At 40.8% G+C, this 14,241-nt stretch overlaps 1 protein-coding gene across 2 annotated transcripts; it reads right to left on the bottom strand.

The window, feature by feature from the left end:
* Positions 1-7,689: 7,689 nt before the first annotated feature.
* Positions 7,690-11,540, bottom strand: LOC311044594 (C-C motif chemokine 20-like). Of its 2 annotated transcripts, none has more exons than XM_084056291.1 (4): positions 11,376-11,540; positions 9,891-10,017; positions 9,172-9,286; positions 7,690-8,592 (listed from the first exon to the last, which is right to left on the bottom strand). In XM_084056291.1, the coding sequence occupies exons 1-4, from the start codon at positions 11,437-11,439 to the stop codon at positions 8,560-8,562; spliced, it is 339 nt and encodes a 112-aa protein (XP_083912417.1). In that variant the 5' UTR covers positions 11,440-11,540; the 3' UTR covers positions 7,690-8,559. The 2 variants fall into 2 exon arrangements, with proteins under 2 accessions (XP_083912417.1, XP_083912418.1); XM_084056292.1 differs by having other exon boundaries at positions 9,891-10,011.
* Between the last annotated feature and the right edge of the window lie 2,701 nt (positions 11,541-14,241).

Raw genomic sequence — 14,241 nt, 5'->3', positions numbered from 1 at the left:
GATTATCCGCACTCTCTTCAGTTATTTCAGCAGCAGTCTATCTAGGGAAATGGATGCGTTTCGGCACGTCGGCCTTCCTCAGCGTTTTAAAAACAGGAAGGCCGACGTGCCGAAACGTGTCTGTTTTTCTAAATAGACTGCTGCTGTTGTGAACCTATTAAAAAATAAATTAAGAAATAACTGAAGAGATTGTGGATTATCCTTTCATTGTATGTATCCGCAAGAATCTGGAGCCAATTCAACTATAAGAGACTGTGGGGCGCCCGTTGGCCTAGCGTCCAGGCGCATACCACCTAGGCTGGTAATCCAGCCTCTCAGCATGTGGCGGGTTCGACTCCCGATCCTGACGACCTGTGCTGCATGTCACCCCCCATCTCTCTCCCCATTTCCTGTCAGCCTACTGTCCTATCAATAAAGGCAGACCCCCCCCCCCCCCCTAAAAAAACTATAAGAGACTATTCCTCAAGACTCCCATTGAGTAGAGCATGCCTTCTCCTGACGGTATTGATCTGGTAGGAGAGTTGTCTTCGAATATAGAGTAGTCATAGGAATAGAGAAACAAAGGAAAACAGAACACAATAGCAAATATACCATGTATACCACAAATAATAAGGCGTATGGTCAAAAAGGGAAATAAAACAATGTAATTTAGATTGCAACATGCCAGTTTAATTGTTTACCTGGTATCCTATAGTTTCAATATACCGACTGTTATTTAGATATTGTTTAGCATTCTATGTACTGTATGTGATTATTTACCTTGATTGCTATTGTAAGGCTATTGTAAGCCGCTCTGGATCAGAGTGTCTGCTAATTACCGACATTGTAAATGGTAAAATTACCCTTACTATCAGTGGCTCTTGTGGAAGTAGAGACACTTAGCAGCAGATATTAAATATGTAATTTTATAGAAGTTTGGAAGGAATAATAAGTTAGACTACATGTAACAATAGAGGTCATGATGGTTGTTTGTTTGTTTGTTTGATTAATCAATCAAACAAACAAGCAAACAAACAAACAAACAAACAAACAAACAAACACACATGATGGGGGATTCATTTTGCCCCATCTCCTTCTATGTCATGGCATGCACATCCCAGTATAAAGTCAAGGTGCAACCCCATTTCCCTGCACTGAATGTTGTGTTCCTTAACTGTCATATAATTATTCAACAGCCCAATTATCTTTCCTGGAAGTTATTAGCATTTTAAAATTATTACAAAATAGAGCTGTTGCTGGTTTAGAGATAGGGGAAGAACTTATACCATAACTTATATTATTCACATAAAACCAGCAATGTACTCTATTGCTAGTCATGTTTCGTTTTTTAATAAATAGTTGATTTATCATTAAAATCACGTTATATAGCTCTGTCCCACAGTCACACTCAACCCCGTTACACAAGTCATTCTCCTCTCTGTAAAAAGTATAAACTTACCCTTTAGTGGCATCAACAACATGTGATGGCATTCTACAAGTCTTCTGAGCAAGATGCTGCAGAAAGAGGAACATTTCGAACTTCTTATACAGCTATTTAGGGTCATTTATACTTTCAAAGCGTGGTCGTAAAGCATAACAACTCAACCCCGTTACATGAAATAAAGATAGAAAACTATTATTATTTTAAATTGTCTTTGTCATTTCAGCAATATATGTGATTGACTAATGTCATGCATGCCATGTGGTCTCCTCTTAATCATCACAGGTAGAGTTATGGCCATCTTGAGTAAAAAATCTCAACCCCGTTCCACTCAACCCGTTATGAATTTCAACCCTGTTACATATATTATTCCATATAAAAATATTAATTTAATGCCTGAGATGGGAAAATATGTTTTTCTGCATGTTAAATATGTCCTTAATGGTGTGGGCTATTCAAAAAAGTAATTTGTTTCCATCGATTTTTCACAAAAAAAAAGTGCAAAGTGTACCGAATTCGTGGAATGACTCAACTATGAATCCCCTGGGGGTCCCCCGAACCCACTCTGAGAACCACTGCTTTAGCTGTGGTTCAACTCTAGATTGGAAATGTGATCACATTAGAAATTTAAGCCAGTGATATTCCAGTGATACTCAAAGAACTGTTAACTTAAAACACATGTAACGCTGGTGTCCCTATTCTGGCAATATCATAGTGTGCCAAAATATCCCCCCAAAATAGCTTAGGCTGCTTAATTTACATGCCGTACTGTTACAACTGGCTTAAGTTTGTGACAAAAGGGGAGAAACAGGCACAAACCCACAAAAAAGGTGTCTAAAACTGCTAATAACCGCAAATTTCCGACCACACGTGCATGTGTGCCCACCCGCAACTCCCGAGGCCCAGCCTCGGCTAGCGTTCTGGCTACGCCACTGGACCCAAGGCTATATAAATAAATAAACAAACATCTTTACTTGTACTGTACAATATGTGTATGCACATGTATGTGTGCATTTGTTTGTGTGTGCAGTAATACGCAAAGTGTCATACCAGTGTGCGTGGTATGTGTGTAAATATTTAACTATGAGTGTGTGAGGGGTGTGTGTGTGTGTGTGTGTGTGTACCAGGCAGACAGGTAACAGCTGATTGCCTGGGGAATCATTCACATTTGTTGTGCTATTTAACCACATGAACACTAGCATCCATGTTCAGGGCAAGTCAAGAACATTCGGCGAAGATAGCAGATCTACGAGTGAGTGAGATCGTAGATCGGCTATAGTCAGGGACGGGATATTTACAAGCGACTTTGCAGGGAAACAAAACAGACCTGGCAACACTGGTAGGCCAGAATGACAGCTACTGTATAATGCCTTAGCACAACAATGGGCACATCGGCTGACAGTTTGTGCTGAACTAAATGCTAAAGTTTGCCAACAGATTACCAGTCTGTTGTAGTCTGAAGTAGTGTAGACTCTGTTTTACCAGAATGGAACAGAGCCTTCATTAAAATCATTGGTAACACAGTATGAAGGAAGTAAGGTAGAGGCCCAATTTCATTCCAATATGGCTGCTGCGCATAGAGCCTATTGAAGGTGTAACAAAAGATGACCCTCTCCCACAATGCCTGTTGTGGCTGCTGCGGGGGCTGACTGAGTGGTGCACTCACTGCATAAGGCTGCCAGACATACTTGGCCATGCCCCGTAGAGGCGTGGCCAAGAAAGTGAACCGCTATTATTGGATGGCGCTGTGTGGATTATCAAGGAGAATGTGGCACACCTGGACCTGGTATGTTCCAGGTAATAAACAGGCCTATATTCTGTGCTTTCCTTTTTCTTCACTCTCTCCACTCTCACCTTAATTACAGGTTTTCTGTTTGTGTCTGTCATTTTGGTCTACGTGGGAGTTTCTACAACATACACCCACACACTGCCCACACACTGATACTCCTTTTTGTTTTATTATTGGATGCAATCGTGAACAATAGCCAAGTCAGATAATGTATCCATTGGCCAATCATACGGTTCACTGCAGCTCAACAAGTGTGAGAGGTGGACAGGAGATAGATGTCTATGCACTCTGCGTTTAAAGGCTTGCAGACCATTGTCTGTGATGGAACCAACTACATAATAATAATAATAATATGATATAATATAATCTCAATAATTTCCTGATACATGGCTCCATTCAATGCTCCGTTTTTTATGAGGTCTGCCAGTCCCACGAGATGGGAAACAACCCCATGCCATGATGTTTCCACCTCCAAACTTTACTGTTGGTATAGTGTGATTTGGATGATGTGCAGTGCCATTTCTCCTCCAAACATGGTGTGTAGTATGACAGCCAAAAAGTGAAATTTTGGTCTTGTCTGACCAGACAACATTCTCCCAGTATTCCACAGGCTACCGTTTACTAACCATTTCATCCATTGACCACGCGCAAGCGTTTGGCCTATACGTGCATGTCGTGCAGGGAATGACTATCGTATTCCCTCCGAAAAAACCTAGAACACACCACTAAGTAGACACATAAAGGACATTACTGTGCAGGCGAAGAGACCCCGTGGACACTACTAAGCATGCAATAGGGCCCCATGATGTCATCAAATCAGGGCACCAAACATGAAGGAAGCAGGAAAAGGCGAGTATGCGCTTGGTGAGCAACATCATTGAAATGCACGGGCGAGTAGTTCCAGTGTCCACTCTAGGTTTTATAATAACTCTATGGTGGACACGGCCCCTCAGGTCTCTTTGAAATTGTCAGGTGTCGCAGATTCACAGTGGCCCTGTGGAAGGCCTCAAGGTTAAGGTCATGGTAAACTTTATTGTCCACAGGGGAAATTTGGCTTGGGCTTTCACCCCTGCTACAGCCCCATAAACATACAAACATACAGTGCAATTGAAATACATAACAAGAGAGGGACACACAAGTGCACAAATAGTGAGATTCACCTAGCCCTTTACAATAACTACAAAAAAAACACTCCAAAAGCAGTGTTTTGCCTCCAGGTAAAACACTGCTTATGGGCAATTAATAGAGGAGGCTTCTATCTTCTATCTGCTTATGTTACTTTTGTTACACCTTCCATCTTCACGGTTCCCCCCCCCCAGATCATTCAATATAGGTGGATATCAGCGCATAAGCACTGTGTGGGTGGGAGTGTACAGTATGTGCAACATGACTGTGAAGGTGTAAACCAAAAGAACAAACAATGCCAACAGAAACAACATGTGGATTGGGGAGAGAGTGGAAAAAAGGATCCCCCTAGAGTACTTGGAAGTATTCCAAGTACTCTATTGCACGCCATTCCCACAGCCTCTGGAGCGGAGCAGTTGCACGAACGTGCCCGCACATGTGTGCTATGTGCGTGCATGTGCTTGTGTATAATATGTGTGCATGTGTGGGTGCAGTATTTGTAGTATAGTAGTAGTAGTAGTAGTAGTAGTAGTAGTAGTAGTAGTAGTAGTAGTAGTAGGCAGACAGGCCACATTCCTATAGTATAAAAGCATTCATGACCTGATTGCCTGGGGGCATCATTAAGTTTGATGTGCTATTTAACTACATTTACCTTAGCATCCCTATTCTGGGCATGTCATAATAGATGTACATTCGAGGACAGCAGATCTACAAGCTCACAAGTGAGTTTGTAGATTGGCTATTTTTGCCAAAGAGATTTGTTGTAGGGGGCCAAGTACAGACCCCTGGGGGACCCCGGTCAATGAAGTATGTACTGGTTTAAGACTGATTGCAATATTGCTCATACTTGCTTACTGCAATGCAGTGTATTAATTAATACTACTACTACTACTGCAAAACAGATAAGCTTAACACTTTCACATACTAATGTATGTGAAAGTGTTTGCTCATGAGGGGTTCCCAAACTTTTCCAGCTCCGGACCCAAAAGCTACCTGGTGTCTCCCCGGGACCCATACGTACACAAATACATTATGAATTAACCACTTACGCGCTTGTAGATCTGTGAGCTTGTAGATCTGCTATTTTCACTATTTCTTAAAAAACCCAGTATTGAACATTTCTGAAATTATTTTGAAAAACATTAAAAAAAAACATTTTTAACTATGTTTATTCACACCCAACGGTCGGTGACCCAAAAATGGGTCCCGACCCATTGTTTGGGAAACACTGCCCTATGCCTTTGTATAAATTCACGTGAGAGGAGGATTGATAAGAAAGTAAAATTGAAACCCTGAATTTACTGGAAATGTTCAGCCTCTCTGAAGTTAACATGAACGTGTGAGCTTCTATTAACATAAAATCAATGGATATTTAATTTGTACTTACTAGGAGGATAACAGCATATCAGAGCAAATGTTGTACAAATATTTGACTATTAGTCGGTAAATGGAGCTTTAAAGTGTCTGGACAATTTAAAGTACATAAGGTGCATGTTACAGACAAAGATTCGCTTTCTTGTAAATCGTGTGTGTTTGGATTATTCACTTGTAGGGTTTTCCCCTACCAGATAAGCAGATAATTAACAAACACTTCCAGGGCCAGAGACGAGTATCGGACTGGCATGGAGCCAGAATCATTAAAAAAAACAACAGGGGCACGGTGGGAAACTCCACACAATGTTGTTGAAACTTGGACCTAAAACCCTGGGTTCAGTCTACTTCATGGGTTCTCAAAGTGGGGTCCGGGGACCCCCAGGGGTCCTTGAGGGAGTTCCAGGGGGTCCCCAGCTAAATGATCGATAGTTAGGAACCAAATGGACCCTTATGGGTCTGTAACTCTGAGACTGTACAAATGGAACCAAATGGACCTGGTCCATTTGGTTTCATTTGTACAGTCTCAGAGTTAAATTAATATTGATTTTACAGATAAATTGGGGTCCCAGAGATAGAAATGCCATTACATGGGGGTCCGTAGCCTAACCCATGTCAAACTTGGGGTCCTTAAAATTAAAAATGGTTGAGAATCACTGCTAGAGACGTAAAAATCTTCTCTTATGGGCGTCGCTGGCATATCTTTTCAAATGGGGGTCCGCAGGCTAATAAGTGTCAATTTGGGGGTCCTTGATATGAAAAGGTTTGAGAACCACTGTCTACCTAACCACATGAACCCTAGCATCCTAATTCTTGGTATGTCATAATAGGTGAGCAAAAATGGGCAAACATTCATGCAAAAATAGCTGATCTACAAGCTCGCACACATCAGTGCAGAGATTTGTTGTAGAGGGAAAAAAGGACTGGTGTTGTTACCAACATGAAGTGTTCACTCCCAAAAAAGGGCCACAGTCTAGACACAGAAGCAGACATGTGGATAAACCTGTCCTACAACTTCAACAGTATTTCCTCTGTAGACTAGAACAAAATTATGCCTTGTGTTGTACACATGTAGCTGAATGTATTTATTACAATTTAGAAACAGTCTATATATGATAATAAATTGTTTCCTGAACATATGCAAATGATGCCTGAGGTTGGACTTGAGGGCATGTGTTCGTCACATACTGTATTTACTGAACAATTAGAACATGAATCAATGCAGTTTAACATTAGTCCTCATCACTAGAATAAAATACTGTCACACACCTGTACCTCTTGAACACTACTGTCTTTAATTTGGGTATCTCATAATAGGCGAACATCTGGCAAAAACAATAGGTGAACAGTTGGTGAAAATATAGGCAAACATTTGGTGAAAAAAGCAAAGCTCATACTGTAGATCGGCTATTTTCAGTGAAGAGAAGAGATTTGGTGTGTATGGAGAACAAGCTCTCCAGCCAATGAAGTATACAGTAGGTTGACCACTTAAGTTCTAGAGCAAACCATGCATTGCACAGCAGGCATCCTCAGGTCTGCAGCATAAAGGTCTCTGTCATAAACTATTATTTCATCTCCTCTTTGCATGCTTTCCACCCCCCCATCCTGTCCCAGTTTTTTCAGTTAAAGGAGTTTTTAACTTTAAAACACTTCTGGGGTCATTTTAACATTTACTCTGGCTTTTGTGGGAAGCTGTTAAGGTCTTGATTAGATATTTAGATTTTTGATATGAATTTGATCGTACTCGCTCGCCTCTTATTTGAGCCCATTCAACTTCAAACTCCATGTTAGACTTTATTGAAAACCCACATGTCTCTAGTTCAGCTGATAATGATATGGTCCTTCTAATGCATGAGGGGACCGCCTTTTTTGGTCACCTTATGTCAAGGTAGGGAATTAAAAAAGGAATTGTGTGTCACAGGATCTTATGTCCTTTGCTCTTTCTGTTATTACAATAATGACATGAAATATGTTTGTAGGCAAATCAAGTTTATTTGTTTAGCACATTTCAACAACAAGAAGATTCAATGTGCTTGTGTGTGTGTTTGTATACTTGTCTTCAGTGGTGTAAAGTAACTAAGTGCATTTACTCTAGTACTGTACTTAAGTACAATTTTGGGGTATTTTTTTTACTTCACTGGAGTATTTCCAATTTTCAATCATTTTACTTCTACTCCACTACATCTCAAAGGCATTTGAAAACTGAAGTTACTAGTTACTTTGCAAATATAATTTGAATTCTGGACTTTTTCTTGTAACAGAGTATTTCTATGTTACAGTATAGATACTTTTACTTAAGTAAATAAAGAATTTGAGTACTTTTTTCCACCACTGCTTGTCTTGTATGTACCTTTTATGTCTGTTGTTCATGATTTTAAAATAGGTTCTTGTCATGGTTTTCCCACCATGACACAAACATTTATACTGTGAATGTACTAGTCATGGTGGTATCAATCTGGGAAACCATTCAGTAAAAAAAAAAAAGCCTCTGGGGGCTTTTGTGTAAAACAGGAACTCGGGTTTGGCTCCTCCCCTTTCTTAGTCCACTTCCTCCCGGGTACTTCTGTGTTTATTCTTACTAACAACAACATTACATGTTTAAAGGAGTAGTGCTGGCAGATTCAGAATCTGTTTTGAGAGATTAGGGTGGCCCACCCATCTCAGCCATCAGTCAATAAATTGTGCTCTGGCTTGGATCAATAGAAATAACACGTTCCTATTTATCGGTATCACAATGAAAACTCATTTCCAAAAAATACTATGACTTTTATTTGTACAAATCAAATCAATGCATTCACTATGCTGAGACTCTGTTGTTATCGTGAACTGGACAAGATGGTGGATCAGTTTCACTTCATTTGGGCTTCAGGTCATGGCAGCGTTTTTCCTACAAGCAGAGAGAGGGGGGTGGTTAAGACACTATTCAATACTCATTGCTCCATAATAAGTATATTTACATGTTTACTGCATGTTCCTTTTTTTGTGAAGTGAACTTGAGTCGTACATGCTGATAATTTGTTCAGAGTGAAGTACCAGGCTGTTTATACTGTATGTTGGTTCCTACACAGCATGTCATCATCCACTGTGGTTTCACAGTTTACTGAAGAGATAACGATTTGGCCGACAGCCAAACCACAGGTATGATGACACTCCTGCGTCTCACTACGTACGCATGCACGTGTGCATGGAGGTTCCCTACCCTGTGCCAGTTTAAAGGCTAATTGAGAATTGAGTGCAAACTGTGTCAAAGATGACTATTTTCATGAATCAACAGTACTGAAAGGGACAGTGGAATTTGACCTGCATATAGGAAGCATCTCACACTACAGAGGGATATCTTGAAGTTAGTTTAAAGGACGACTTTGTTTTTTTACAACCAAGGTTTATGTATACAGTACTACATAATTAAAGGTCAGTTAACAACTAGCTCTATTCTGTAATATTATATCACATTTAAACCAGGTACCTTGTAGTTCTTGTTCATGCATCTTATCTTCAGATCGTCCACATGTTTCATCAACTCGTGGACCCACGGCTCATTGCGAGGTGCACACAGCTTTATATTCCTTCTGGTCATAAAGCTGCAAAGGACAATCAGCACAATCCTCAGTGTTAATTTAACTCTGTGTAACAATTGACATGTAAGGGTAACATCTACCCTTGTATGTAAACATCTATGTCATTGCTTTGATGAATGAATAATGATAGTCATAGCATTTCTCCTTCAACACAATAACAAGTAGAAATGTATGTACACATTTGGTTGGTGGTTCTTGCTATGTACAAGTAGCACAATGTATTCTACTACACCCAATGCAAATGCAGACAGTGATGATGTGTATAAATGCTGATTTTATTTGCATTAGGAAGTTATAAATAGTTTGTTTACATATGGATTGTATGTTGAGATTTAGTTTAAATAACAGGTCTATTTCTTAAGGTCCAGTGTATCTTTATCATGCATAGATCTACATGTAGACTCTACATGCACTTTACATTGTAGAGTGATGTATCTGACAGGCCTCTAAGTATGTATTCTTTGTACAGTGCATTGATACTGTAATAATTAGGGAGGGTGTAAACAAGCATTTGTGTCCTCCAATACCGCGGCGTGATATTGCTGAATTATCACTAACTATTAACATGATAATATCTTAACAAGGTATGAATCAATGGAATACTTACATGGTGGCATCTATGTCACAGCCCTGTCCGGCAACCTGGTGACTGTAGTCTTTGACCCGTTGTTTTCTAATTGGGTTGCCTGAGACTGCTTTACAGCAGTCAAACAATGTGCCACGGCCTTCTGTCACTGTGAAATGACACATAAGACAGAAATAACTGATTACTTACTTGTATACTCATTGTTAGTGTCAGAATCTAGCCATGTTGCACTTTCAGGCAGTTCAGATTTTTAATATAGATAATAGATTCTTTATTCATTTATGCAGCTTAGTTTTTAACACAGATCACATTTAACACTGAGTTAGTAATGTCTTAACTCTTAGCTGCTGCGTTGGTTTTTAGCGCACAATGAAATTCACGTGCCTTTTACTCTGTAATTGGTATTGCTGACAAATAAAGTTTAACCTTGAACAGTGTTCCAACATGTGACGGTGACATTTAGAAACATAATAAAACATAAAAACACAATGTGTCCTTTTCTGTAACTCTGGGATAGACATTCCTCTAACGTTTAGAGCGACACTTTCTAAGGTTTAGAGTCTAAACCTTAGAAAGAGTGTCAAGTTGCTTCAGAATGAATTAAAAGGTGTGCCTGCCTGACACAGAACAGTCAAAAACAAGTTCCAGTACACAGCACAGCCCATGGGGTCAAGTGCAGGAGGGAGAGAGAGAGAGAGAGAGAGAGAGAGAGAGAGAGAGAGAGAGAGAGAGAGAGAGAGAGAGAGAGAGAGAGAGAGAGAGAGAGAGAGAGAGAGAGAGAGAGAGAGAGAGAGAGAGAGAGAGAGAGAGAGAGAGAGAGAGAGAGAGAGAGAGAGAGAGAGAGAGAGAGAGAGAGAGAGAGAGAGAGAGAGAGAGAGAGAGAGAGAGAGAGAGAGAGAGAGAGAGAGAGGTGATAAAAAACAGTTGCATACAAGTGGACAGACTAGTTATTCTGTACATTACATCACACATCAGGCATCACACATGGTGGATGGTGAAGGAATTCTTGGCAGTGGTCCAGTATTAAGCAACACTTTTGTCCACAAACACCCACGTGCATCCGCAATAGGAGTAAACACATTGAACACACTTAAGTGTTCTGCTCAGTTGAATCTGGTAGTGCAGGAAATGCACATGAAACTTGTTGACTTTCACCCACCTCATCATTAAGTAATGTCGACAGTATTAAAGTACACAATAAATGACATATACTATACACTAAATTATCATAAATACAAGGTAAAATTAATAATATAAATTCTCTATAATGAATATGAATATTGCATATTCAATATAAAACATTAACATTAAAACTAACTGCATGAAATACATCCACTCACAAGATACAGGTCTTATCAAAGATAGGACATATACATGAAAACACAGACATTCCACAGGCACCCCATTCGAAGCCGGTGCCACAGCTTGAGTTCAGCATTTGGAAAGGCTTTAAAATGTGTACTTACTCAGATGTCAATATATTGAAATGTTTATGAGAGAACTCACCTATAGTACAGCAGTACACAACCAGGAGACACAGCAGTAGCTTGGTAGTGGATCCTACAACCATCTCTGCTCACTGTCTCTGTAGAATGAGGAGGAATATCTGTGATGCTGTTTCTCTCCCTGGAGGTGTGCTGGTGATGCAATCTTCAGCTCTTGCAGCACTCACTGCACAGTAGCAACAGTAGTGTGATGAGAGGGATGCCGTCTGTCTGCTTATAAAGCCTTCGCCTTACTTTCACTTTCGAGTGAAACTCCTTTCTCAAGTGGCTCACATAAAATAATGTCCTTGGGGACTTCCAAATTGTTTTCTTTGAAGAAGCGGTGTGTGTGTGTGTGTGTGTGTGTGTGTGTGTGTGTGTGTGTGTGTGTGTGATAGTTATGGTCAGTGTCAGAGTGCACTGTCTGATTCAGCACATACTCATCAAATAGAGTAGTACTGTCTGAATAATACCAGCACACACTCATCAAATAAGAGTAGAAACCAAGCTTATAGTGCTGTCAGGAGCCCTTGAGGGCACAACCCATCTTACTGCAGCTTGCACATATTGTCAAGGCCCAGTGTTGCTACGATCTGCACCACTTGGCACACACACTGTGCAGGTTTATTTTTTTAAGATATTTGTTGGGGCTTTTATGCCTTTATTTGACAGGACAGTAGGCTGAGAGGAAATGGGGAGAGATGGGGGGGGTGACACACAGCAAAGGTTGTCAGGAGTCAAACCCGCGACACGCTGTCAAGCGGGATTACCAGCATATTATGTGGTATGCGTCTGGACCATCGGGCGCCCCTAAATTGCCAAAATTGGGACACTACAGCAGTGTTACAGCAGTGTCAAATGGCCATAATTCCACTACAATTGCTCTGTTCAGAGAAATTGCATCCATAGGGGGCGCAACAGCAGCGTTAACACTTCAAATGGCCTTAACTTGTGCACTGTTGCTCGATTTGCACCAAGATTGGCACAAACACTGTTCAGGGGTCTGGCATGAGAATAGTCACAACAAAAACACTTAATTTCCCATGCATATGGAGCACTACAGCAGTGTTACAGCAGTGGCAAATGCCCATAATTCCGCTACAATTGCTCTGTTAAGAGAACTTTCGGAGTTTCTAGTTTAATTCAACTTGATTTTTTTTTCCAAAATAGCATATCTATAAAAATATCTAAACATCTAAAATAGCATATCTACAAGCTCACATGGTTGTACATCAGCTATTGTCACTACTTTTGCGCAACACTGTGTACAATGGAGTTGGACGTTCATTTATAAGGAAAAACATGAGAAGGTGAAATATGGAGATACAAGGTTTCTGCCAAACAGAAATAATGTTTGATATTATATGTTTTTTATATTAATGTTAGTTGTAGCCTACTCTTACTATACCTGTACATATCCTGTTTGTCAAATTTCCCCCACGGGGATCAATAAAGATCAGCTATCTACGAATGATATCAAAGAGTTAAAGACAAAAGTTAAAGAGTAACTAACTGAACAGTTTGAAGTTTCTTGCTTAAAGTATCGAGTAGATACACAGCAAAGTTTCAAGTTCAGGTTTACTGTCACAAGTTTACAGGTGTAAAGGAGTGGGTGAAATTATTTTCCATACAAGCTCCTAATCGTTTTTCAATTACAGGATATCCAGTACAATGAAAGGATTATCCACACTCTCTTCAGTTATTTCTTAATTTCCTTTTTAATAGGTTCACAGCAGCAGCAGTCTATCGAGAGAAACGGATGTGTTTCGGCACGACGGCCGAAACGCGTCCGTTTATAAATAGTACATAAGGTGTATGGTCAAAAAGGGAAAACAAATAAAATGATGTAATTTAGATAGAAAAATGTAGATTTTAGATGAAAAAGTGCTCCTCGGAGCACAACTCTCCGCCAGCAGACTTGTGTTGGGAATGTTGGGAATGTTCTAATTCTTATGTTCTAACTGTCCTATCCATCCTGTCTGTATAAGTGTCCGATCCGTCCTGTCTGTATAGGTGTCCTATCCATCCTGTCTGTATAAGTGTCCTATCCGTCTTGTCTGTATAAGTGTCCTATCCGTCCTGTCTATGTAAGTGTCCTATCCCTCCTGTCTGTGTAAGTGTCCTATCTGTCCATTTCTCAGCCATGTCAACTCGAAATCTTGCTCGCTGGCTTGGGCGCTTAGCTGTTAACTAAGCATTTGTAGGATCGAGGCCTTCCCATCTAGAGAAGCTTTAGCTTAATTAAAGTATCTGCTTTGCATACAGGATTGTTGGAACTGTCTTACCTCACTTTGAAAGTGGCACAGACACTTTCAAAGTGACACATGTATTTTATAGGCCGCTATACGTCACTAGCCAATCGGATCACACTATTTCACCGTATTGTCACGTGTCACGTGAGGCTTGACCAATGTTAGTCCCAGTTTCAGAAAGTGAAAACAAACTCTCCTGGCGGAGAGAATGATGTAATTTAGATGGCAACATGCCAGGTTAATTGTTTACCTGGTATCCTATAGTTTCAATGTATCGACTGCTATTTAGATAGCATATTATTTAACATTCTATGTACTGTATGTGATTATTTACCTTGCTTGCTATTGTAAGTCATTCTGGATAAGAGTGTCTGCTAAATACCTGCCAGGGCTCTGCGCGGAGGGCGTCGGCGCAGAGGGCGCAGGCAGGGCAGGAAGAAGAGGTGCGGGTCGAGGCCGGGACGGCCACCCGGGTCCGGCCGGACAGCGGCAGGGGAAATCCGGAATGGCAGGCGAGGAACCGAGGCAGAGAAGAGGAGCTCAAGGCAGGACAGCCGCCGGGAACCAGCCGGAAAGCGGCCGGGGAGGCCCGGACAGCAGGCGAAGAGCCGGGGGGGGGGCAGGGAACCAAGGCAG

This window comes from Gymnoscopelus microlampas, assembly GCF_963454915.1.
Source record: "Gymnoscopelus microlampas genome assembly, chromosome: 4".
Taxonomy (NCBI): domain Eukaryota; kingdom Metazoa; phylum Chordata; class Actinopteri; order Myctophiformes; family Myctophidae; genus Gymnoscopelus; species Gymnoscopelus microlampas.
Note: the sequence above shows the minus strand (reverse complement) of the source record. Positions and strands in the feature narration are given on the sequence as shown.

Bases quoted from the DNA above. Each gene is read 5' to 3' on its own strand.
- LOC311044594 (XM_084056291.1), bottom strand. From the start codon at position 11,439: ATGGTTGTAGGATCCACTACCAAGCTACTGCTGTGTCTCCTGGTTGTG. The intron at 9,287-9,890 runs GTAAGTATTCCA...TGTCCTTTGCAG, and splicing joins TGTGACATAGATGCCACCAT to CTTTATGACCAGAAGGAATA. The intron at 8,593-9,171 runs GTACCTGGTTTA...CTCTGCTTGTAG, and splicing joins GCATGAACAAGAACTACAAG to GAAAAACGCTGCCATGACCT.